This window comes from Carassius auratus, chromosome 22, assembly GCF_003368295.1.
Source record: "Carassius auratus strain Wakin chromosome 22, ASM336829v1, whole genome shotgun sequence".
NCBI classification, from domain to species: domain Eukaryota; kingdom Metazoa; phylum Chordata; class Actinopteri; order Cypriniformes; family Cyprinidae; genus Carassius; species Carassius auratus.
In genome coordinates this window covers 9,422,116-9,442,783 of record NC_039264.1, presented here as the reverse complement: position 1 = coordinate 9,442,783, position 20,668 = coordinate 9,422,116, and the positions used below count along the sequence as shown (strand labels likewise).

At 39.5% G+C, this 20,668-nt stretch overlaps 1 protein-coding gene across 3 annotated transcripts in view; it reads left to right on the top strand.

Moving 5' to 3' along the window:
• LOC113039635 (FRAS1-related extracellular matrix protein 1) overlaps positions 1–20,668 on the top strand; it is a 31,666-nt gene that overhangs the window by 9,559 nt on the left and 1,439 nt on the right. For all 3 annotated transcript variants that reach the window (XM_026197594.1, XM_026197596.1, XM_026197595.1), the window contains exons 10-33: positions 4,318–4,662; positions 4,748–4,890; positions 4,981–5,177; positions 5,839–5,929; positions 6,047–6,214; positions 6,422–6,630; positions 6,764–6,857; positions 6,967–7,219; positions 7,762–7,956; positions 9,280–9,465; positions 9,976–10,172; positions 10,250–10,475; positions 10,993–11,137; positions 11,637–11,778; positions 12,241–12,436; positions 13,065–13,329; positions 14,751–15,165; positions 17,661–17,862; positions 17,952–18,096; positions 19,157–19,286; positions 19,365–19,437; positions 19,527–19,676; positions 19,746–20,029; positions 20,116–20,163. In XM_026197594.1, the coding sequence (XP_026053379.1) occupies positions 4,318–4,662; positions 4,748–4,890; positions 4,981–5,177; positions 5,839–5,929; positions 6,047–6,214; positions 6,422–6,630; positions 6,764–6,857; positions 6,967–7,219; positions 7,762–7,956; positions 9,280–9,465; positions 9,976–10,172; positions 10,250–10,475; positions 10,993–11,137; positions 11,637–11,778; positions 12,241–12,436; positions 13,065–13,329; positions 14,751–15,165; positions 17,661–17,862; positions 17,952–18,096; positions 19,157–19,286; positions 19,365–19,437; positions 19,527–19,676; positions 19,746–20,029; positions 20,116–20,163 (4,499 nt within the window). The remainder of the gene's footprint in view (positions 1–4,317; positions 4,663–4,747; positions 4,891–4,980; positions 5,178–5,838; positions 5,930–6,046; positions 6,215–6,421; positions 6,631–6,763; positions 6,858–6,966; positions 7,220–7,761; positions 7,957–9,279; positions 9,466–9,975; positions 10,173–10,249; positions 10,476–10,992; positions 11,138–11,636; positions 11,779–12,240; positions 12,437–13,064; positions 13,330–14,750; positions 15,166–17,660; positions 17,863–17,951; positions 18,097–19,156; positions 19,287–19,364; positions 19,438–19,526; positions 19,677–19,745; positions 20,030–20,115; positions 20,164–20,668) is intronic.

Below are 20,668 nucleotides of genomic sequence, written 5' to 3'. Positions count from 1 at the left end.
GGTACACTGACAGGATTTTTAGGAATGGAAGATGTACTTCCAGTTGTGATAGTCGAAATGGGTTTATCTGGGAGCATTTGAGAATTCTCAGTGGATATAGAAGTAATTGAATTGTTGGTTAATGGGCCAGGCTGCTTGGGTGAGTGGAAATTCCGTTTGTTGCTGTGTGACTGATGACCTGAAACCGGTAGTTGTTGAGCTGGAGAAGTGAAATAAGGACAAGTACCTGGTGCATGAAATCCTTTACACCGCCAACATTGTATGGTAGGTTGGGGAGAAGTAACCCCTCTAGGTTGTGCTACAACAGATTTGGAACCAGCTTTACCATCAAATTGCTTCTGTTGTTCATGGTCTTTCTCCAACTGGTGACCCAGTCGAACCAACTCTTCCACGGTGGTTACATGGCTACGAAGGTGACTGGCAAGGTAAGGTTTTATATTTTTAAGGATCATCTTAACAATGTCTGCTTCAGTTAAACTTGGTTTCCACCTTTTACAGAGAGCTCTGTACGTAAAGGCAAAATCCCTAATGGACTCTTTTTCTCCTTGAATCCTGTGGCGGACGCGTTCAGCCAACTCATCTTCATAGTCCTCAGCTAGAAAAGCAACAAGAAAAGCAGACTGAAACTCACTCCATGTGGTGATCGATGATCTTGCTACTTCCCACCAGTCACGGGCAGTGCCATATAAAACGGTCCTGAAGGTGGCCAAGATGTCAGTGTCCACTAAAGGATGTACAGCAAGGAAGTCTTGACAACGTGTAATGTATAACAAAGGATCTGGGTCATCAACTGACCTTCCAAAGGTAGGAAATGTTAGCTTGATGTGGTCACTTTTAACAAAAGTAGTTGGGACTGCTGGAGAAATTACAGTTGACTGAGGTAAGGGGTCATGAAAAGAAATATCTGTTCCCCTCAGGTCAGCGATTCTTTTTCCTTGACTTTCCAATTTCGCTTCCATTTTTATTTGCAGTTCTTTCATGTTGGTGGACAATTTGTCGGTGAGTGAAGTCAATTGACTACTTTCTTTCAGCAGTTGACCATAATCACGCTGAAAACACAGTTGAACTGCTTTAATGTCCTGCTGTATCTCAGACTGCAACTGTTGCACCATAAAGCGCACTTCTGACACGAAGGTATTCTCCATCTTTTGGAGTTCCTTAGTCATCATAAATTTCATAGCTTTAATTGTCTGGTCTGACTCCGTTTCAGCTTGCTGCTTGTTTGTAGATAAAGTTGTGGAAAGTTGTTGCTTGATTTCCTCAATCTTCCCAGCAAGTTGGGTGATCTGACATTCATGACTGGACGAATTGGATTTTAGTTCCTTGGTGAGTGCAATTACAGCCTTTTCTTGTTTGGTCATGAAATCATGCAACTGATCCCAGTTACCTTGTGCTTGTGTGGTGAGATGACCAATCTCTCTTCCAGGTGTTGGGAGAGTACCAGGCAGGTCATACTGTACTCCTGAAGATGAAGGAGAAGGTGATGAAGCAATGGCTGAGGTTGATTTTCCATGTGGTGGAGTGCATAATTGCATGGGTACTGGATTTTTCTGTTCCTGTGGGAAGCTTTGAGCTGGAGTACTACCACCTAATGGTGGAGATGCAAACTGCACACGGGCTCCTGGCTGCACCATACGATGAAACTGGGTGGGCGTATGACAAAACGTAGGAATATAGGATTCCTGCGGGGCTTGATTATGCACAGGTGGCCAATTAGGAGTGGCCACATCAGGAACTTCCATCTCAACAAAAGTGGAGTGTGAAGGCTGCTCTGCCATGATTATGTAAAAGGAAATGGATTATCAAAAATAAAAAATTTTGTGATCCTATATTGTGTATATCTTCGATGTACATTCCCTTTCAATTTCCCAAATGTAATTCACATTTCATCAATGCAAAGCAGTAAAGCAATTGTCCCATAGACCTAAACAAAACTAAAGTGAACAACAAATTATAAGATAATTAGTCCCAAATACACATTACAGCATTTGATATTCAATGCGGTTCCATAAATGTGGAGCAACCACAAAAAAGAAAAAAAAAAAAATTAACAGGATTTTCACACTTCAATTCCAAAATCTCCCTTTAAATTACTTTTCAAAAAAAAAAAAAAAACATTATTCAAGTACCAAGTTCAAAGTCAAATTTACATTCAAAATTATTCACACTCTGAGGGGGTCTGGCCCCATGTTGGGCGCCACTTATGTAACGGTGGTTACACTAACTATTGGAAATTAATTAAAAAATTAATCTCAAAACTAATCTTCACTAATTCGGGCGCCAGGCAGACTTAAATCCACCATTACACACACATAGATATCAATGTAATGAAACACACACAACAAAAAAAAATTCAATTTCATCAAATTGTAATGTGCAATATCAAGATGACGAAACATTTTTACAGAGAGTCAAATGCATAATCACTCCTGTGGTGCAACAAGTACCAGAAATGATTAGTCAAGAAAGAAAAAAAAAAAAGTGTTTGTTACTCAAAAATACAAAGTGACAAAAGTTCAATAATCAAACAGACAATCAAAATATTCAAAAACAGTTCAGAATCAAATATTTAAATGTTTCCCCAAAAAGAAAACTAAATAAATACAACTTTGAAGGCATAGGAAAATATGTGTGTGTGTGTGTGTGTGTGTGTGTGTGTGTGTGTGTGTGTGTGTGTGTGTGTGTGTGTGTGTGTGTTCTTGAATTACGTGAATAATGATGCGGAAGATTTTGGAAGTTTTAAAGTGCGTCGTTGGTAATGAATACCTGAGTTGCGTCTCAGCAGTTTTATGAATCAACACTCTCTTCTATGGACATCGGTGAGACAATACGCCAGGATAGCGATTAATCCTCTTTGTCCACCGAAATCGAAGACCCAAGGCAGAATGCCAGCGAGTGGACTTACTCACGCTCTGCAGTCGGCGTCAGAAACGCAAGAGCTCAGCAAACGATCACGCACTGAGTTGAGTCTCAGCAGTTTTATGAATCAGCACTCTCTTCTATGGACATCGGTGAGACAATACGCCAGGATAGCGATTAATCCTCTTTGTCCGCCGAAATCGAAGACCCAAGGCAGAAAGCCAGCGAGTGGACTTACTCACGCTCTGCAGTCGGCGTCAGACACCGGATCAAACACGTTCAGCAGGTAAACCATTCCGCTTTCAGTGCTGTAGTACCTTTTTCACAAACTGGCATGTACATGATAAGTTAAACCGCCCGCAACTCGGCAGCCTGCCTGCCCTCTCACTGCCACTCAACACGTCACCATCTCTTCCTCCTTTTTTTCTCCTTCCACTTCCTCTTTTATTCCTCCATTTCCGCTCATAATCCTTCACACCTTTCTCCTGATTAGCTCTTACAACCAACAGTGCGGTTTATTCCAAAACCGTCACACATTCTCTTACAGAAGACCCCCTGATCAGCAGAAGCCTCCAGCTTACTCAAACAACAGATCCTGCTTTAAGCCAAACCATTCATTTAATTGTTGTTTACGTTTTTGGGCTTGGCGTGTCGCTTTGTGATCCCTCTTGCTGAATCGTCCCATAACTTTAGCTCCAAATCCACTTCAAAAGCACTTCATTTTACTACAGGATGATTGAGCTGAACAGCAAGTTCTGGCCCAGATATGGACCAGTCTCTCTTGAGAACCTAGATGGGGATTGGGAATTGCTCACATAGACCTCAAACTCAGGGACTCCGACCCTTGGGAAAGTCCTCAGTCAGCCTTCGGCCAAATGGAAAGATGCCGCCCAATGTCCTCTTCCGCCGAGTATCTATATGGAGACTGTTTTTTTGGGCCTGCTGCCCACAGCCACCTTTGGGCCCAATTACTTTCTCGTTTCTCCATTGGACTTGTGGCCGTTTCCCCCTGATAAAGATGCTAATTAGCTTTGCTGTGCAACCAGTCGTCATTCAATCTGTCTGGTGACCTTGCCCTTCTGTCTCCCTGGCAAGCAGGAGAAGCTCAGCTTCACGGTGGGCAGCAGCCATTGCCTGGGAAGGACGCCATCTTTCTTTTTATTTTTCTGCAATAGGGAGAAGCCAGAGCCAACATTTGTGCCTTCAGGCAAAAAAACAAAACTTATTTTTCACAATTGCATCGAGCAAAATGAAAGATATTGCAAATGATAGTAAAGATGAGTTTGAAAATACTATCACATTATGTTGACTACTTGACTTAAAGTAATCATTCACCTGAATGCTGTTTTTGACCATACATTGAAAGTCAATGGGGTCCAAACCGGAAACCAAAACACTCAGGTCAACAAACAGGTCAAAAACGGTATACTGTAACCAATCCTTGTTATTCATCCAAAGGTGGAAAAGGATTCATGTTTAAGGTCAAGGATCTCAGAGAGGGCGTCGTGGTCTATCATCACTCGGACAGCGACACCACCAGGGATTACATTGTCTTCCGAATCACAGATGGCCGCCACAGCATCAGACACAAATTTCCAATCTATGTTCTTCCAAAAGATGACACCCCTCCTTTCCTAATCAATAACGTGGCCTTTGAGGTCCAAGAAGGTGGCATGGTTAGGGTGGAGGAGTACATGTTGATGGCCTCAGACTTGGACTCCAGCGACGACTACATTCAGTATCAGCTAATTACTTTTCCCAGAGCAGGACAGCTGGTTAAGAAGTCCTCTCCACATGAACCAGGTCAGTTGAATTCAAAAAGTTATATTTCTTAAAGATTTTTAACACATTTGACTTGCCTTATGTTATATGGTGTCATGTCAACCAGGTATCCCAGTGAAGAGCTTCCTGCAGAGGGACCTGTTTCAAGGTCTAATCTATTATAAGCACTCAGGGGAGGAAGTGTTTGAGGACTCTTTTGATTTCATCCTTTCAGATGTCCATCAGCCCCCGAATCTATCGGACAGACATGTAACTTTGTGTCTGTTTTTTCTTAATAAATTCCATTTCAGTGTGAATATTTGTAATAGAAGAGTTCAGCCTGTACTTCTTCATCCATAGACTGTGGTGATCCACGTGTTTCCAGTGAAGGACCAGTTTCCTGAGGAAGTTTCCGGAACGGTTCGCTCCATCACGGTAAAGGAAACAGAGGTTGTTTACATCACTCAGAACCATCTGCACTTCAGAGATACAGAGCATTTGGAGACTGACCTATTGTATGTAATCACTCAACCCTGCTTTAGGCCAGGAAACACCAGGTATGCTTATGCATTTCCTTGCGATTACATTTTTTATTCATTTACTGTGTGTGTGTATATATATATGTGTGTGTGTGTGTGTGTGGCCGTGGTTTTGTGACATATCAGGACACAACTTTGTATAATGACATGGGTATGACACAGGTATTACAAGGAAAGGGTGACTTATTTCAGCGTGACTTATTTCAGGGTGACTTATTTTTCAAAACGCTTATAAATCATACAGAATTCGTTTTTTTTGAGAAAGTAAAAGTGCACAAAGTTTCCTGTGAGGGTTAGGGCCATAGAATATATAGTTTGTACAGTATAAAAACCATTACACCTATGGGATGTCCCCACTTTTCACAAAAACAAACATGTGTGCATGTGTCTGTGTGTATGTGTGCGTGTATATATATATATATATATATATATATATATATATATATATATATATATATATATATATTTATTTATTTATTTATTTATTTATTTATTTATTTATATATTATTTATTTATTTATATATAATGAATAAATGTATATTTAAAAATTAATTAAAAATGAAATAACTCTCTCTCACACACACACACACACACACACACAATATATAAACATTATTATTATTAAAAAGAATATTGGTCCTTTCCTGTATATTTTACATCTGTTGTAAATTCTTGCAGGTTATCAGATGCAGGCCGGCTGTTTTATACCGACAACACAAACTCCATGAAAAAAGATGCAATGGTTCCAGTGCTCAAGTCCTTTACTCAGGTCTCAAATGTGTACACAAATAGGTTCCCTAAACATTACAAGCTGTTTTAATACTCTAAAATTTTATTTTAAATAGCATGCCTCTTCAGTTAGATACTGTCTTTTTGTCATCCACAGCATGCAGTGAATCACCACAAAGTGGCTTACATGCCTCCAATAGAGGATATTGGCCCTGAGCCTCTCTTTGTGCAGTTTGTGTTTTCTGTGACTGACCAGCAGGGTGGCGCTCTCACAGGACTCACCTTCAACATCACAGTCACACCTGTTGACAACCAGGCTCCAGAAGTGAGTAGCTCTACTGTAGTATTGTTTAGAATTTTCTTTGTTTTTATGGCACAGCATTTTGAAGGACCACCCCAAGTTAGACCTTCCAAATGGTTAGACATTTTTCATAAGCACTAGTTTTCAAATAATAAAATTTCATGGTACCAAAAGTTTTAAATAAAAAAGTTGTACAATTTACAATTCTATTTCCCAAACTTTCATTCATAGATGTTCACTAACTTGCTGAGGGTCGAGGAAGGTGGTGGTACTTTCCTGATGGAGGAACATTTGCTGGTACAGGATGTGGACAGCTCAGAAGATCAGCTCAGGATACACGTGAAGACGCATCCCCAACATGGACGACTGGAGCTGCAGGGCACAGCACTGCTAGAGGGAGATAGCTTCAGTTTGCAGGACCTCAAAGCATTGAGGGTCAGGTATGAATATGAAAAACTAGAGATTACTTTTGTAAGGTAAAAAATTGGGGCTGGAAAATCAGATCTTAAGAAGAATTGATGAGGTTAATTACAGTCGTTGTTGAAAATTACAATACATTCTGTATTTTGATAGATACATTCATGATGACTCTGAAACCTTAAAGGATAGCATTGGTCTTACTATCACAGATGGAATCAACTCTGCACATGGAACACTTTTAGTTCAGGTAACTTTCTTCTGATGTGATGTTTGGCAAATTGCATTGTACTTCCATGCAGCATTGCCTTATTAAAATGCATATTTCCCACGTGTTTCTTATTTGCATTTTTTATTAGATCCTGCCTGTGAACGACGAACCCCCACAGTTAGGCTCCGACTTGAGGGCTGAACTGTCCTGCAAAGAGGGGGGTCAGGTCCAGATTACGGTTGAGTACCTTTCTGCTACAGATGTTGACAGCGAGGACACTAGGCTAACATACATGCTTGCCAGAACACCTGCACGTGGGGTGCTGCAGCGAAATGGGGTCACCGTGGACAAGTTCTCCCAGCTGGATGTGCTCAATGGACTCATCTTCTACCTGCACACAGGTTATAATTGAGACAGGAGGCTAGTTAGTGATACTTAATGTCACTTACTGTAGGCTGGTTTTACATATTCTGACCCTGCGGTGAGTGTGTCATGCATAGTCTTGTGAAAAAACATTTTAATTATATTTATGGGCATTTTTATGCCTTTATTCAGACAAGACAGTAGAGAGCAGACAGAAAATCATTGGGTAGAGAGAGACGGGAATGGGATTGGTAAAGCGCCAAATATGGGATTTGAACTTGGGTCACAATAAGTGAAAATGTGCGAAAATGCGTACTAACCATGAGGCTAATAGTGCCGACGTCTTGTGAAAATATACTGAAAATACACCACAAAATGGTTGATGCAGATTATTTTGTAATACAGGTTTTTATAAATAATATTGGCCAATATGTCAACAAACATGCATCAATAAAATGTCTGTCGCAGAATAAGGATGTATTCAACAGGCAGGGCTCATAGTGAAAGTCTTATGGCTGAAGGTCGATTAAATGTATTTTTGTGAATTAAAAGAACATAAACACATTTCTCCATTCACTAGGTGGTGAGATTGGACCCGATCCTGTCTCGGACACTGTCACTCTCATAGTGTCAGATGGAGAGGCTGGAACAATAGATGGCTGCTGCCAAGAGGATGCTCTCCCCCCACCCGTCCCCCTGCATGGCACTCTTCCGGTCTATGACCTCAACATTACTGTGTTGCCTGTCAACAACCAGGTCCCAACCATAACGCTGGGTAAACATCTTCCACAGGGCCTGTAGTAAATCTCTTAGACATTTTGTACTCTGACGCTGCACTGTGTTGAGGGACCGAACTGATTAAAAGATGCTCTCTAATCTAGATTTAATCACCAGAGCATTTGGCTAAAATGTAATTAATTCATTGTAATGGCAATCCGCTTAAATCAGGCAATAAAGCGACTAGGAATTTTCCAGACAGGTGATGGACTGCAGCTTGGTGAACGAATCACTTAATCGCATTCTCGCACACCCAGCTCAGGGAGTGTGGTGAATGCAAGCGTTCCGATCCCCCGAACGTACGTTTTGAAACAGGGTGTTAGAAACATCTTGCCAGGAAGGGGATTTCACTGTTAATGCCAGAAACTTTGCAGTTATCAATGAAGGACAGTGACCAGAGCAAGACAATGAGCAGAGGACGGCTGCTAGGTAATGGTGGGATGTCCACAGGAAATCCTAGCATGCTTGTCATCGATGTATAAGGGGCAACAGACGCACACACAGCTGGTTGGGATTATAGAGAAAGAGCAGAGCATGTGTGATGAAAAAGCAGGGTAGAATGAGATACATGTTCCCGTGAGAACAACTGGACAATAGGGACATAGATGAGAAGACAATGAACAGGCCTGCATTTGGAAAAGACTACACGTCCATTGTGTCTTCTATGCCTTTTTTCATTCAAGTCACAATTGTAATCTCTTAATTCAGCTAATCCCCATCAAAAAAGGAGGATTCTCCAATGGTGCAACCGTGTAGTAGAATCTGGACTTGTTTTATGTAAAAAAAAAAAATTAGACATTTAATTAATTTGCATTGAATAAAGATGGGTTGGCATACGAGGTTTAAGCACTGGAAAATTAGGTAAATCCAGCTATTGCCTTGCTATGGGACGAATTTTATCACTTTTACTCCAGACTGGTGGTCATTAATTCCTCCCCTTGTTTCAAAGCTCTATCCGAGCACAACCTCATCAGTGCCCATTCTCCATTCATTATTTATCAGTTCAGTAAATGAAAGCAGATGCCAGTAAGCACTGGCATGATGGCTTTATCAGCACCCAGGTGGCAGCGGGCTGGCCGAGAGCCGAGCGAGAGAGCAGGGGAAGAGAGGGAGTGTGAGTGGGGTGGCATAGCAGGCTTGAAGAAAGAGGGAAGCAAGGGGAACTGCCTGTAAATGAGAGGGAGAAGAAGAAAATATTGGGATGCAGTCTTGAGAAGAAAAAAATTCAACCTGTTAAGTCACATCAAGCTCTCTAGATGAGATCTCTTTGATTAACGCTGATGTATAATTTCTTACATTATGCTGCATATTGTTTCGTCAGGTACCATGTTTGTAGTAGATGAAGGTGCCAGTGCATGTCTGTGTGGGGGGGTGTTGGAGGCAGCCGATCCTGATAGTCATCCAGATCAGCTCATGTTTCACTTGGTGACCCCACCACAATATGGGTTCCTGGAGAACACCCTTCCATCCCCTGGCTTTGAAAAAAGCAATGCTGGACTCCGAGTGGGTCAGTAGTATTCCTGAGGCTCTGTAAACGAACCCAGCATTTGTGATTATGCCAAGTAGTCATGGAAGTAGTTTTTATGGATTAACATTTTTTTTTATTGGTCTTGGAACAACATTCCTTCAAACAAAACTGTCCATTAACCCCTAATTTCAAAAGTAAGGCTAATAAGTGACTTAATTTACGTGCATATTTCAACCAAAAATAAAAATTATGTCATTTACTTACCCTCATGTCATTCTAAATATTTTTTTCTCTGGAACACAAATGAAGATTGTATTTCTAGTTTTATTCCATACAGGGAAAGTCAATGGATTCCAATGTTGCGTCGCTACTGGTTTTCATGGTAGGAACACAATATTTAAAATGCCATTTAAGGGATTAAGAGCCCTGAGCCACTATCCCTAAAATCCAAGAACGTGTCCTACTTGGCAAATTCACAATGTATCTTTTGTATGTCTTATTATAAGTCCTTGTCTTTCAAACCACTAAAGTCATATTGTATAAATAAAGTTTCTTTCAGCCAGCTCCACCTCGGTTCGGGTTTCATCAACTATGTCCAGTCAGTGCACCAGGGTGTAGAGCCTACAGCAGACTTCTTTACCATCAGTGTCAGTGATGGGATTCAGAGATCAGCACCAATGCCCTTCTACGTCATCATCAACCCTACCAATGATGAGATCCCATCACTGCTGCTTAGCAACTTTACAGTAAGATATTGTTGACAAAAATGACCCAATAAGCAAACTGTTGACTAACTATTGTCTTGCCCTGCACCTTGCAATAGGTCATGGAGGGAGGGATGAAAGACCTTAGTCCTGATATTCTAAACGCAGTGGACGTTGATATTCCAGCAGAGACTCTGACCATGACCATTCTGGTTCCGCCAGCCCATGGTACACTGGTCAATGGCATATATGGTCTTGAGATGAATCGCTACAAAAAAATTAACCCTGAGGTCCTTCAACGAACCTTAGCAATCCAGTCTTTCACCTTACAGGAGCTACAACAAGGTCAGTTCTTGAATCCTTGTGACTGGTAGTACCACAAACTTTTTCTTCCTAACTTCTGAGGTACCACTATCTGCTTGTTGAGGACGCCTGTGAGGACAGAGTCCCTTCCCTGGTACAGCCACCCCTCAGTGCCTTCACTGTGGGTATCCAGGCTTTCAGAACAGATGTTGTAGGAGACAGAGGTCACAGAATGCCTGTGGTGCTTCTGCTTCATCTGCAAAGTCTTTCCAACTGCTCTCTGCACAATTAAGTCACCGTGCATGAGGTATTTGGTGACTGCACCGCTTTGCTTGTTAGCGAGTGATGAAGAGCCATAGAACTATAGGTGATCAGGTCATAGGCATAATAGAGCATGTTCATTTGTGTCATTCTTGGTAATAGTGGTAGAACCAGCTATATCAGTCAAAGGATACCAGACTGGTATATCCTTAATGTCACTAAATGTTTAATCCACTAAAATATCATTTGTAAAATATAATGTAAAATATTACATTTTTCTCTCTTCTCTAATCCATAGGAATGAAGATCATGTATATGCACGACGACACAGAAACCCTCAAGGACACTTTCACCATAGAGTTGACAGATGGTGGGCACACAGTCCAGGGGACTGCGTGTGTCCGCATCATACCAGTCAATGATGAAAAGCCATGGCTACTAAAGTAAGGACGCCCTGGGACAAATTCAGAGCCAAAAAGGCGGATGAAAGCAGGAACGGGGGAGGGATTTTAGTGGCGGAGACTGGACAGGAACAGAAGGGGGAGGCCGATCCTGGATAGGGTTTAGGGAAGGGGGGTCAACACAACCTGTACTGCACATGTGGCTGGGGAATCTGTGTCTCCCTGACTGAGTAACTGGGAATTAAGTTACATCCTTGAGTAAATTGCTAATTTCTATTCCATCCTCTTCCTCCAAGATCAGCAAGATCTAAGAGTGTGCATGTAAACTCCATAACAGCAGAAGTAATGTGTCTTTTTGGCAGACGCCTGCTTCCTTGTTTCAGAGTCCTAATGGATTAGGATAACAGGCCGGTCCTGCTTGTGTTTCTTTCTTCCAGAAGCAGCTGTTTGTGTATTTATTTATTTAAGATTCTTGATTTTAGCATGCAGACTTGGCACCTGTACCTTTAGTGGCCAAAGCATTTCAATCTTTTTTTCTCAGAAACGCAGGCATTGAGGTCGAGGCCCTGGGGAAGAGAGTCATCTCCAGTGTAGTGTTGGAGGCAGAGGATCGTGACTCTCACAACGACCATCTTCTTTACATCCTCAATGCAGGTCCCAGATTTGGCCTCCTTCAACTCAAGGTTAGCAAGAACTGATATTCCTTTACATTATTACTTAAGGCTGGAATAAACTACACAACATTTAAAACAGACTTTGTAAATAGTTGGGTGTCATCAACTAAATGACAGAGGATCACACACTAGCAACAAAAACAAACATGCACCTCATTGCAAGGAGATGGATGACAAATGAAACAGTTCTAAAATTGGCTCAAAATAGCAAAAGTGTTCAAAACATATCCTTTTACTTAGTGGAATCATGGAATGGAATCATTAGTGTGTCTTCTGGGTCAAAAGACAGTGTGTAATCCATTCTTTAGTGTAACATACTGTACTGTAAGTTTATTGCATCCCAAGTAACTGTAATTGATTAGCTGGTTCAGGTGTGTTTAATTAGGGTTGGAGCTAAACTCTGCAGGACCAAGTTTGGACACCCCCTTTTTAAGAGTTTGTCATAATGTGATTTTCTGTGATTTCCTGCAGACAGAAGCTGGATGGATTGATCTGAGTCCAGGTCTGAATTTCACCCAGGAGGATGTGGAGATGAATCGCCTGTGGTACAGTCACACTACAGTTAGCAGTTTCAAAGGCCATGACAGATTTCACTTTGTTCTCAGTGATGGGGAAAACGCATCACCTCCACACAGTTTCTTCATCTCTGTCCGCACTGTTCAAAAGGGTAAGTTTTATTGTCAGCAAAATATAAGAACTATAAAAAAGTAGCAAAGACTATATTTTTCAGTCTTGAATCACCAGCGTTATGAAGTTCAGCAGAATCAATGACAGATTATTACCATCCAAAATTTGTCCAGTGACATTATAGCACTGGCACAGTGACAGACCAATTTGCTTTTAGTGACTGATTGCTGCTTTTGTTTTTCCCTCAATCGAAGTTCAACAAAAACAACTCTGTTGACAGATTAAATCTGTGCATGTATAATTAAAAACAATGGCTTTCCCTATGGCCAAAATGACTTTGCCAGTTGGGTGAACGTGGAAGCATGGCAGCCATTGTCCTCTGGCTTATCCTAGAGGAACAGAGGTGAGAACGTTCTGCTGCAGAGGATGAGCCACCTTTAAACGCCCAGCATGAATTATTAACAGAGCTGGGTCCAAACATCTGTAGTCCCGGCCCTAGATCCCAGCACTGTCCCTGCTGTCACAAACAAATCTAACACAACATCAATAAGCTTACGTGCACATAATTTGCTTTATACGTAACATGTTTATATTCTTCACAGCTTTACATATATTCATGCATATACTGTATGCCTCGGCAATCCAACTGACCTTCTTACCGCATACAGGTGACATTGCTCTAATAACTAAACCTGTGACCTTGATGGAGGGAGAGAGAGTCATTCTGACCACTGACATTCTGATGGCCACAGACAGTGGAAGCGAGCCAGATGAGCTCATATACACTGTATCAGTCCCACCTGAATATGGTCACCTACACATGGTCCAAAGTCCAGGGGTTCCAGTGCTCTCCTTCTCCCAGATGGATGTGGCTGCCAACCGGGTATGCTACACTCATGACAACAGCCGTTTTGCTGACCGAGATTCTTTCAGGTCAGTGGTTTTTATTGTTCTTTGTAGATTAAATAGACTTAATTTATACTCGCATGGATGCCATTTTGCTTCTGCCTGTTTATATTCAGTCAAGACGAGATCCAACTTTTATATATATATATATATATATATTTGAATTAATAATATACGTATAACATTATATAAATTGTGCAGTTTTAGTCCAGCCCACAAATGGCAACACCTCAGCATTTTCAATACAAGATTGAAAATGATGTACAAGCAAGAGACAGGCAAAATGAAAAGGATAATTTTTGCTTCGTTTGCATGGGTTTCCAGCCAAATTGGCAGCAGGCTGACTTCCGTCAGGTCGTACAGTTGACCTGTGCTGTCTTTCTCGTGTGAATCTTTGACACCCAAAATTCTGGCTTGGTTTCATAGTTGGGTCATCTGGGAGCAAACAAACCTTCCTGAGCCAAGCCTGACGAGAGGCGAGTGGCCCTTCGGAGAGGATACGGAGCACTCTGTGCCAATGTGTTCAGTCAGCACAGCATGGGGTGGTACGGGGTCCAATCACAGCACATGGACACTTCAGCGTTAGTCATGTGGGGCCCGAGTATTTTCAATGAGCAATTCCGACACGATCACAAGAGATTGGGGAAAAACTTGGTTATAAGATCTAACAGATTCATTGTTTAAAATGGTTTTGTGTATCTGCAGCTTTGAATTTGTGTTAATGCAAGGCAAAAGAGGCAGCCGGTCTCTCTGATCAGGAGAGACACCTGAGCAAACACCTGTGTGTCAAACTCCAGGCCGACAGCGGGGGCCAAAAGAGACAGGGAGACTTTTTTTTTTTTCTGGGAGCCTTGTGTCTCCCTCTGCTCTGCCATGACAGCTGATGATAAATGGCCATTATTAAGAGAGTAATAACTCAGCCTGGCATTGGTTATATGGCTCTAAGAGATGTAGTCAGAGACAGGGATCCCTGGGCACAATTACCGAGCAAATATGGGACAATGGCAATGCCAGATGTTGCACCAGTTTGGCTGTAAGAGTGGACCTGCGTGTTTGGTTGCGAATCTAGTGCGAGGTGGCAGTCATGTTGTTTACCATGGCTGGCAATTATCAGCTTCAGGGCAATATGTGTTGGGAGGCAGATTGGCTTGGCAGAGGGTGGAACGGGGACTCGGCTCCACTCGCACCCCTCCCTGTCCCATCTTTCTGCTCCAACACATCAACTGTGTTGGGTGAGGATAGCAGCTCAGAACATGCTGTAAAACTGACAAGACCTTAGAATAAAGCGATAAGGCATGAGAGACCATGTGTTACACTGATTTTACCACAATTAAAGGGTGTTAGGCCAAAGTGAAAACAAAGTGTTAAAACAGTTCAGTCTTCTATAATGAAATATATTATAATTATAACTGATGTGTAACTAATAGCTAATATGTTCTCTCATGCAGCTTTGCTGTTACCAATGGTGTGGCATCCAGAAGCGGTACCATTCGTTTCACTGTGGAACACAGTGACCGTATCCCACCAACCCTGACTATCAACAAAGGCCTTGAGCTCACAGAGGGCTCTATGAAGACCATTTCCACTGATGATCTGAAACTGACTGATCCAGACACCGCTCTGGAGAATCTCACATACGTCGTTATTCAAAGCCCACAATATGGAAAGTTGCTCTTCAAAGGATTACCCATCTCTAAGCCTCATTTCACGCAACTGGACATCAACAGTATGGATCTAGCTTACCATCATCTGAATGGACGGGCCAAGATCGACAGGTTCACCTTTCAGCCTACTGATGGAACTAATGCAGGTTATTTGGAGTATGGACAGCTGAAGAGAGAACCTGCTGTTTTTACCATACAGGTAGGCTGATTATGATATTAGAACAATCCCTCACAGCCAATAAACATGAAAAGTGGGAAATATTCACAAATGTAAGCAGTTACATTTACAACATGCCTATAAAATTACTAAGTCATACACTGATTTTTACAAAAATGGAGTTTACTTCCAAATATCACAGTGATCACAGGTGGCATTAGAGGGAGGGGCATGCTCATTGTAGGGAGCACCTGACTGGTCAAAAATCTGTGTAGTGCAGGATGAGTCATCTATATTTTTAGTCCATTTTTCCTGAAGAAAAAAATCACTCATTTTAAATGCATATGTGACCCTGGACCACAAAACTAGTCATAAGCATAACTGGATATTTGTAGCAATAGCCAAAAATTGCATGGGTCAAGATTGTTTATCTTTTATGCCAAAATTATTAGATATTAAGTAAAAATCATGCTCAAAGATATTTAGTAAAAATTTCCTACCTTAAATATATCTAAACTTAATTTTTGTGTAGTAATATTCTTTGCCAAGAACTTAATTTAAACAACTTTAAAGGCGATTTTCTCAATATTTGGATTTTTATTTTATTTTTATAGTTGTATCTCAGCCAAATATTGTCTTATTCTAACAAACCATACATAAATTGAAAAAGCTTATTCAATAAAAAAAAAAAAAATTGTCCATTATGTCCCATGTAGTCCAGGGCAACATATATCTCGTCAAGGTTGATTCAGGGGCATTCACTAGCATATTGATAGCCTAAAAGCTAACAAATATTGAATAAAAAGCTACAAAATAGTGTTATATCCATTTCTAAAAGACTTTAAAATCATAATGAACTAATTATGAAGCTAATGCCACGTTATACCATCGTTTTATTGCGATGGCAAGGCTTGCTATGCAATTTCTATCAGGATTTTTCTGTGAGGAAAACTATTTCCTTCGTTTAGCCTAGTTAACCTCTCAAATAAACGACTTGCATACAAACCACTGAGCACAGCAGGAGAGCAACGGGTTAACAAAGCACTCCCTGTTGAATTGCATGCTAACGAAGAGGCTTTGCTGGCCAGGTGCTCTTGCAGGTCCGGTGCCATTCACCATGTCATAGCGTCGTTCTCTCGAGGCACGCGCCTCAATTAAATATTCCGCTGAAGCGGTCGGCGAGGCGGTAAACGCGCTGGCTAGCGCTACCGAGAGAGAAAACCGCTCCCGCCAGAACAGGTGAATCAGCCGAAAACTTTGTTGTCACTTGGCTGAAGACGCACATCGCTAACTTGAGCCAAAATATCTGCTTGTCTAAACACGTGACCCCCGAGGGACTGGGTGGTCATAAATAATGTCTATACCTACCCTAACACGGTTTTACCTGAACTATTTAAAAATAAAATATGGAAGGATAGTGACATGAGGAAAAGATTTTAAGTCAAAATGTGTTTTTGATAGCTGTAGTTTAGAAACCCGTAACACTTTAGAATAAAGTTCCATTAGTTAATGTTAGTTAATGTATTAATTAACATGAGCAATACATGTATTACTGTATTTATTCATATTGCTAATATTAATGAAAATACAGTTATTCATTGTTAGTTCATGCTAATTCACAGTGCAAAAGTGTTGAAATTATCATGAACTAAGATGAATAAATGTTGTAGAAGGATTGTTCTTGCTTAGTACATGTTAACTAATGGCAACTTATATATTAGTTACTTATAATTGTTTCAAAACAAGTATTTTTTTATAAATGTCAAAACGGTAGGATTTCTTTTTTTTGGGGGGGGGGGTCACATGTGGTTAAGTGTTTTAAATGTACACAATTTATTAATTATAATATTTGTATCATAAGCAGTGGTTTTATCTTGCCAATTTTTTCCCCCTGCATAATTATATTTTGGGGGGGCTTTTAAAAATGTTGGGTATTTTAGGTAAAGAAAAAAAGGTAAAGAAAAAAAATCAATAAAGATAAATAAATTCAAAGACCACAATAAAAACAAAGTTGACTTAAAAACAAATCCTATAAATATTTATTGTAATAATAAGTGGGATTGCTGAAAGCACTTATTTAAAAAAAAATCTAAAAGTAAATATAATAATAATAAAAAATAGGCTATGTATTTATATTTAAAAACTAAAGGAAAACTAAGAAAAGGCAGAAACAATTAAAATCGTTGAATAGAGTGATCTGACTTAAAAATAAAAATAAATCTGAGAAATATTTATTACACTGAAACGTGGTAGCTAGTTTTCATTTTAGTACTTTATAATATATATTTTTATGTTTAATATGTATGACAACATTACTTTAAAAAGAATTAAACATTTATTTTTATTTCCATACTAATACTGTTAATAAAATCAATTAATTTGAATGTAATATACAGTATATAAAAAAATAACACACACACTGCAATGGCTATGAAATGAATGCTTTCTCATTTATTGGTATGTAATGCTTCCCTCTAGTGGTATTGCAGCATGAATGCAGTTTTACTCTTCACATACCATAATTTATGTCTTCATAGATAGAGATACTGGACAAGAGCCCGCCCAGTATTATAAACAAAGGGATTGCAAGTACTGTGGAGAATCTTCAGGACGGCAAACAGGGCATCTACGTCACCTCCAAAGAGCTGCGCGCCTCAGATCCAGACAGTCCTGACGACACACTCGAGTTCACCATCACAAGGCCTCCACACTTCGGTTACCTTGAAAATGTCCTCACAGGTAGGTGCATGGGTCACTGATGGTCCCGACCGTCTTTCTAATATGTGCAGGTTGTGTCCAGATGATAATGAATTTTCTTCCTGTTATAGGTGCCTATATCAAAGGACGCTTTACCCAGAAGGATCTGGAGCAGAAAGCAGTGCGCTACGTCATTCCTGCAGATATGGAAGTGACAGCAGACAGCTTTGAGTTCCAAGTCACAGATCCTGCAGGAAACACCATGCTTCCTGAAGTGTACTGCATATATATATTAATCCTTATTTGTGGATCATTTGTTTAGATTTCCAGACCGAACTAACACAGTGCAGTTATTGAATGTTAAAGGTGTATGTACAGTATAACTGTTTCCACTGTAAAAAAGAGGAATGAATAGGATCATTACTATATTTCTGAAATTAGAAAAATATATTTTAATTTAAAGTGGCCGCCATTTTGAGCTAAAATTATTCACTTAGACTCCGTAACCTACCTAGTATCACAGACTTTTGGTTGGGTGAAAAATATGCCTGCAAATAGAAAGTGTGTGTGTGTGTGGGGGGGGGGGGGGGGGTTATATAATCATAGCACTGGTATAAAATAATAAATACATGGTATTTGATATACTACAGATATACAATAATGTAATAGAATAAGAAAAATATTAAATAATATAAGCACAAATATCTCAAATAAAACGTGTATATATATATATATATATATATATATATATATATATATATATATATATATATATATATATATATATATATATATAGGTATAATATATATTATATATATATGTGTGCAATTAATATTTTTGTTAGACATTTGATTTAGCAAAATTATTATCATTTTAATAAAATAATAAATCATAAATATTTTAAATACTGAAATAAAAGACATTATATAAAAATATTAAAAAAATATATAAATTACAATTGTTACAAAAAAGATATTTTAAGTGTGTGTGTGTGTGTGTGTTTGTGTGTAAAATGGTCTAGAGTTGAAAATGATTAAGAATTCAATCATTAAAACTGCTCAGTGTTTTTATTAAAAATAAAAATCTGAAATATATATAAAAATGCAATACAGTAATATATATAAAAAATAATAATAATCAAATATTAAAATAAAAATATAAATTATAATACAGACAAATCTTTGGTAATAAACATAACTTATTTTATTATTTTCTTTGGTGTAAGTTGACAGCTGGCATTCCACATTTCCAGATATCATCTGAAATCGATCTCAATTCTAGACCAAATCTTTTCAGACCCAAAGTGATTCTTGGCTTTTTCGACTGCCAACACAGGATGGAGTTCAGGTGGTCTCGTGTGGAGCTGTCAGCTTCCTGTTATCGTGTTTGTGAGAACGCAGGAGCTCTAGCTGTGCAGGTGGTGCGCAGTGGGAACAGCAAAGATCCGGCGTACATCGGCATACAGGTGCGCTTAACTATATCTGCTCATCTTACTATCGTGCACAGAGCAAGTTTTAGATGATCGAATCTTTTTATCTTGCAGGTGGAAGAAGGAACAGCCAAAGTGGGGAAAGACTTCACTCACAGTTCTGCCAACCTTATACAGTTTGATCCAGGTGCTACTTATCACATCAAACCTCAACTTTCCCATCAACCTTCTAACTCTTTTTATCTTGCTCAGTCTGTGGTCTGTCTTTGTTTTTAGGTGTAAATGTCAAAATGTGGAACATTCACCTCAAAGATGACGGACTAGAAGAGAACCATGAGAAATTTGATGTAGTTCTGAAGACCCCCAAAAATGCCGTTCTGGGACAGAGGAACAAAGCCACAGTTGAGATTGTGGATCCTAGAAACGGTAGAAAGAAGTTCTCCATACCCACATTCTGCTCTTTCTATATAAACTGAGAATTATTCTGTCTTCCAGGCAGGTGTCATCCAGATGAGCTTATTGTTGAAGAAGATGAGAGGCAACATCCTTTCCGAAGCCCACCACTCGTCCCAGAGCCTGAACCGCCCTTACTTGAGGAATACACTCCAGACCCAAGAACAGGAATCCTTTGGGAGAACTATCCCCCAAGAGGGGACGTCCCGTATCGCACACACTTCAGCCATTACAGCGATGGAGAACATCAGGACCAGGAGATCTTGCACAGTCTGGGCCAGAGACAGCGGAGGATTCTGGGTAGAAACAGGCACAGAGTGAACCAGGTCACCTCAGCTTCTTTACTTTACTTTATCCAGTATTAAAAATAATAGTAGTAGTAGTTATTCTTATCATCTGTTTGTGGCTTTAGGCACATCTGTCAGAGGGGGACAACAGAAACCAAGAAAGAGTTTGGAGGGTATTTATTTAGTGTTTTTGTTTGTTGTGAAAGTAATTTAGATTTTTGTCTTGGTTTGTTTTGTTTTGTTTTGTTTGTTTGGTTAGTTGCCTTGTTTGTTTGTTAGTGTTATTTATTTAGTATTACTGTTATTTATCCATTTGTAGTATTTGTTTGTTGTAGTATTACGTTTATTAGTGATATATATTTATTTAATTTCTTAGTTGTTTTTGTTGTTATTTATTCCTTAGTATTTATTGATTGCAATATTATTCATTTACCAGTAATATTTATTTAGTAGTAGTATTTATTTAATCATGTTATTTGTTTATTAGTAATACTCATGTATTAGTATAAGAAGTATTTATTTAGTACTGTTATTTATTTAGTATGATTTTTGTTTATTTGTTGGTTGTATTATTATTTATTTGGTAGTACTTGGTATTATCTGCTTTTATTTAGTGGTATTCTTTTTATTAATAACATTTATTTTCAAATACTAGAAGTGTTTATTCAGTGGTGCTAT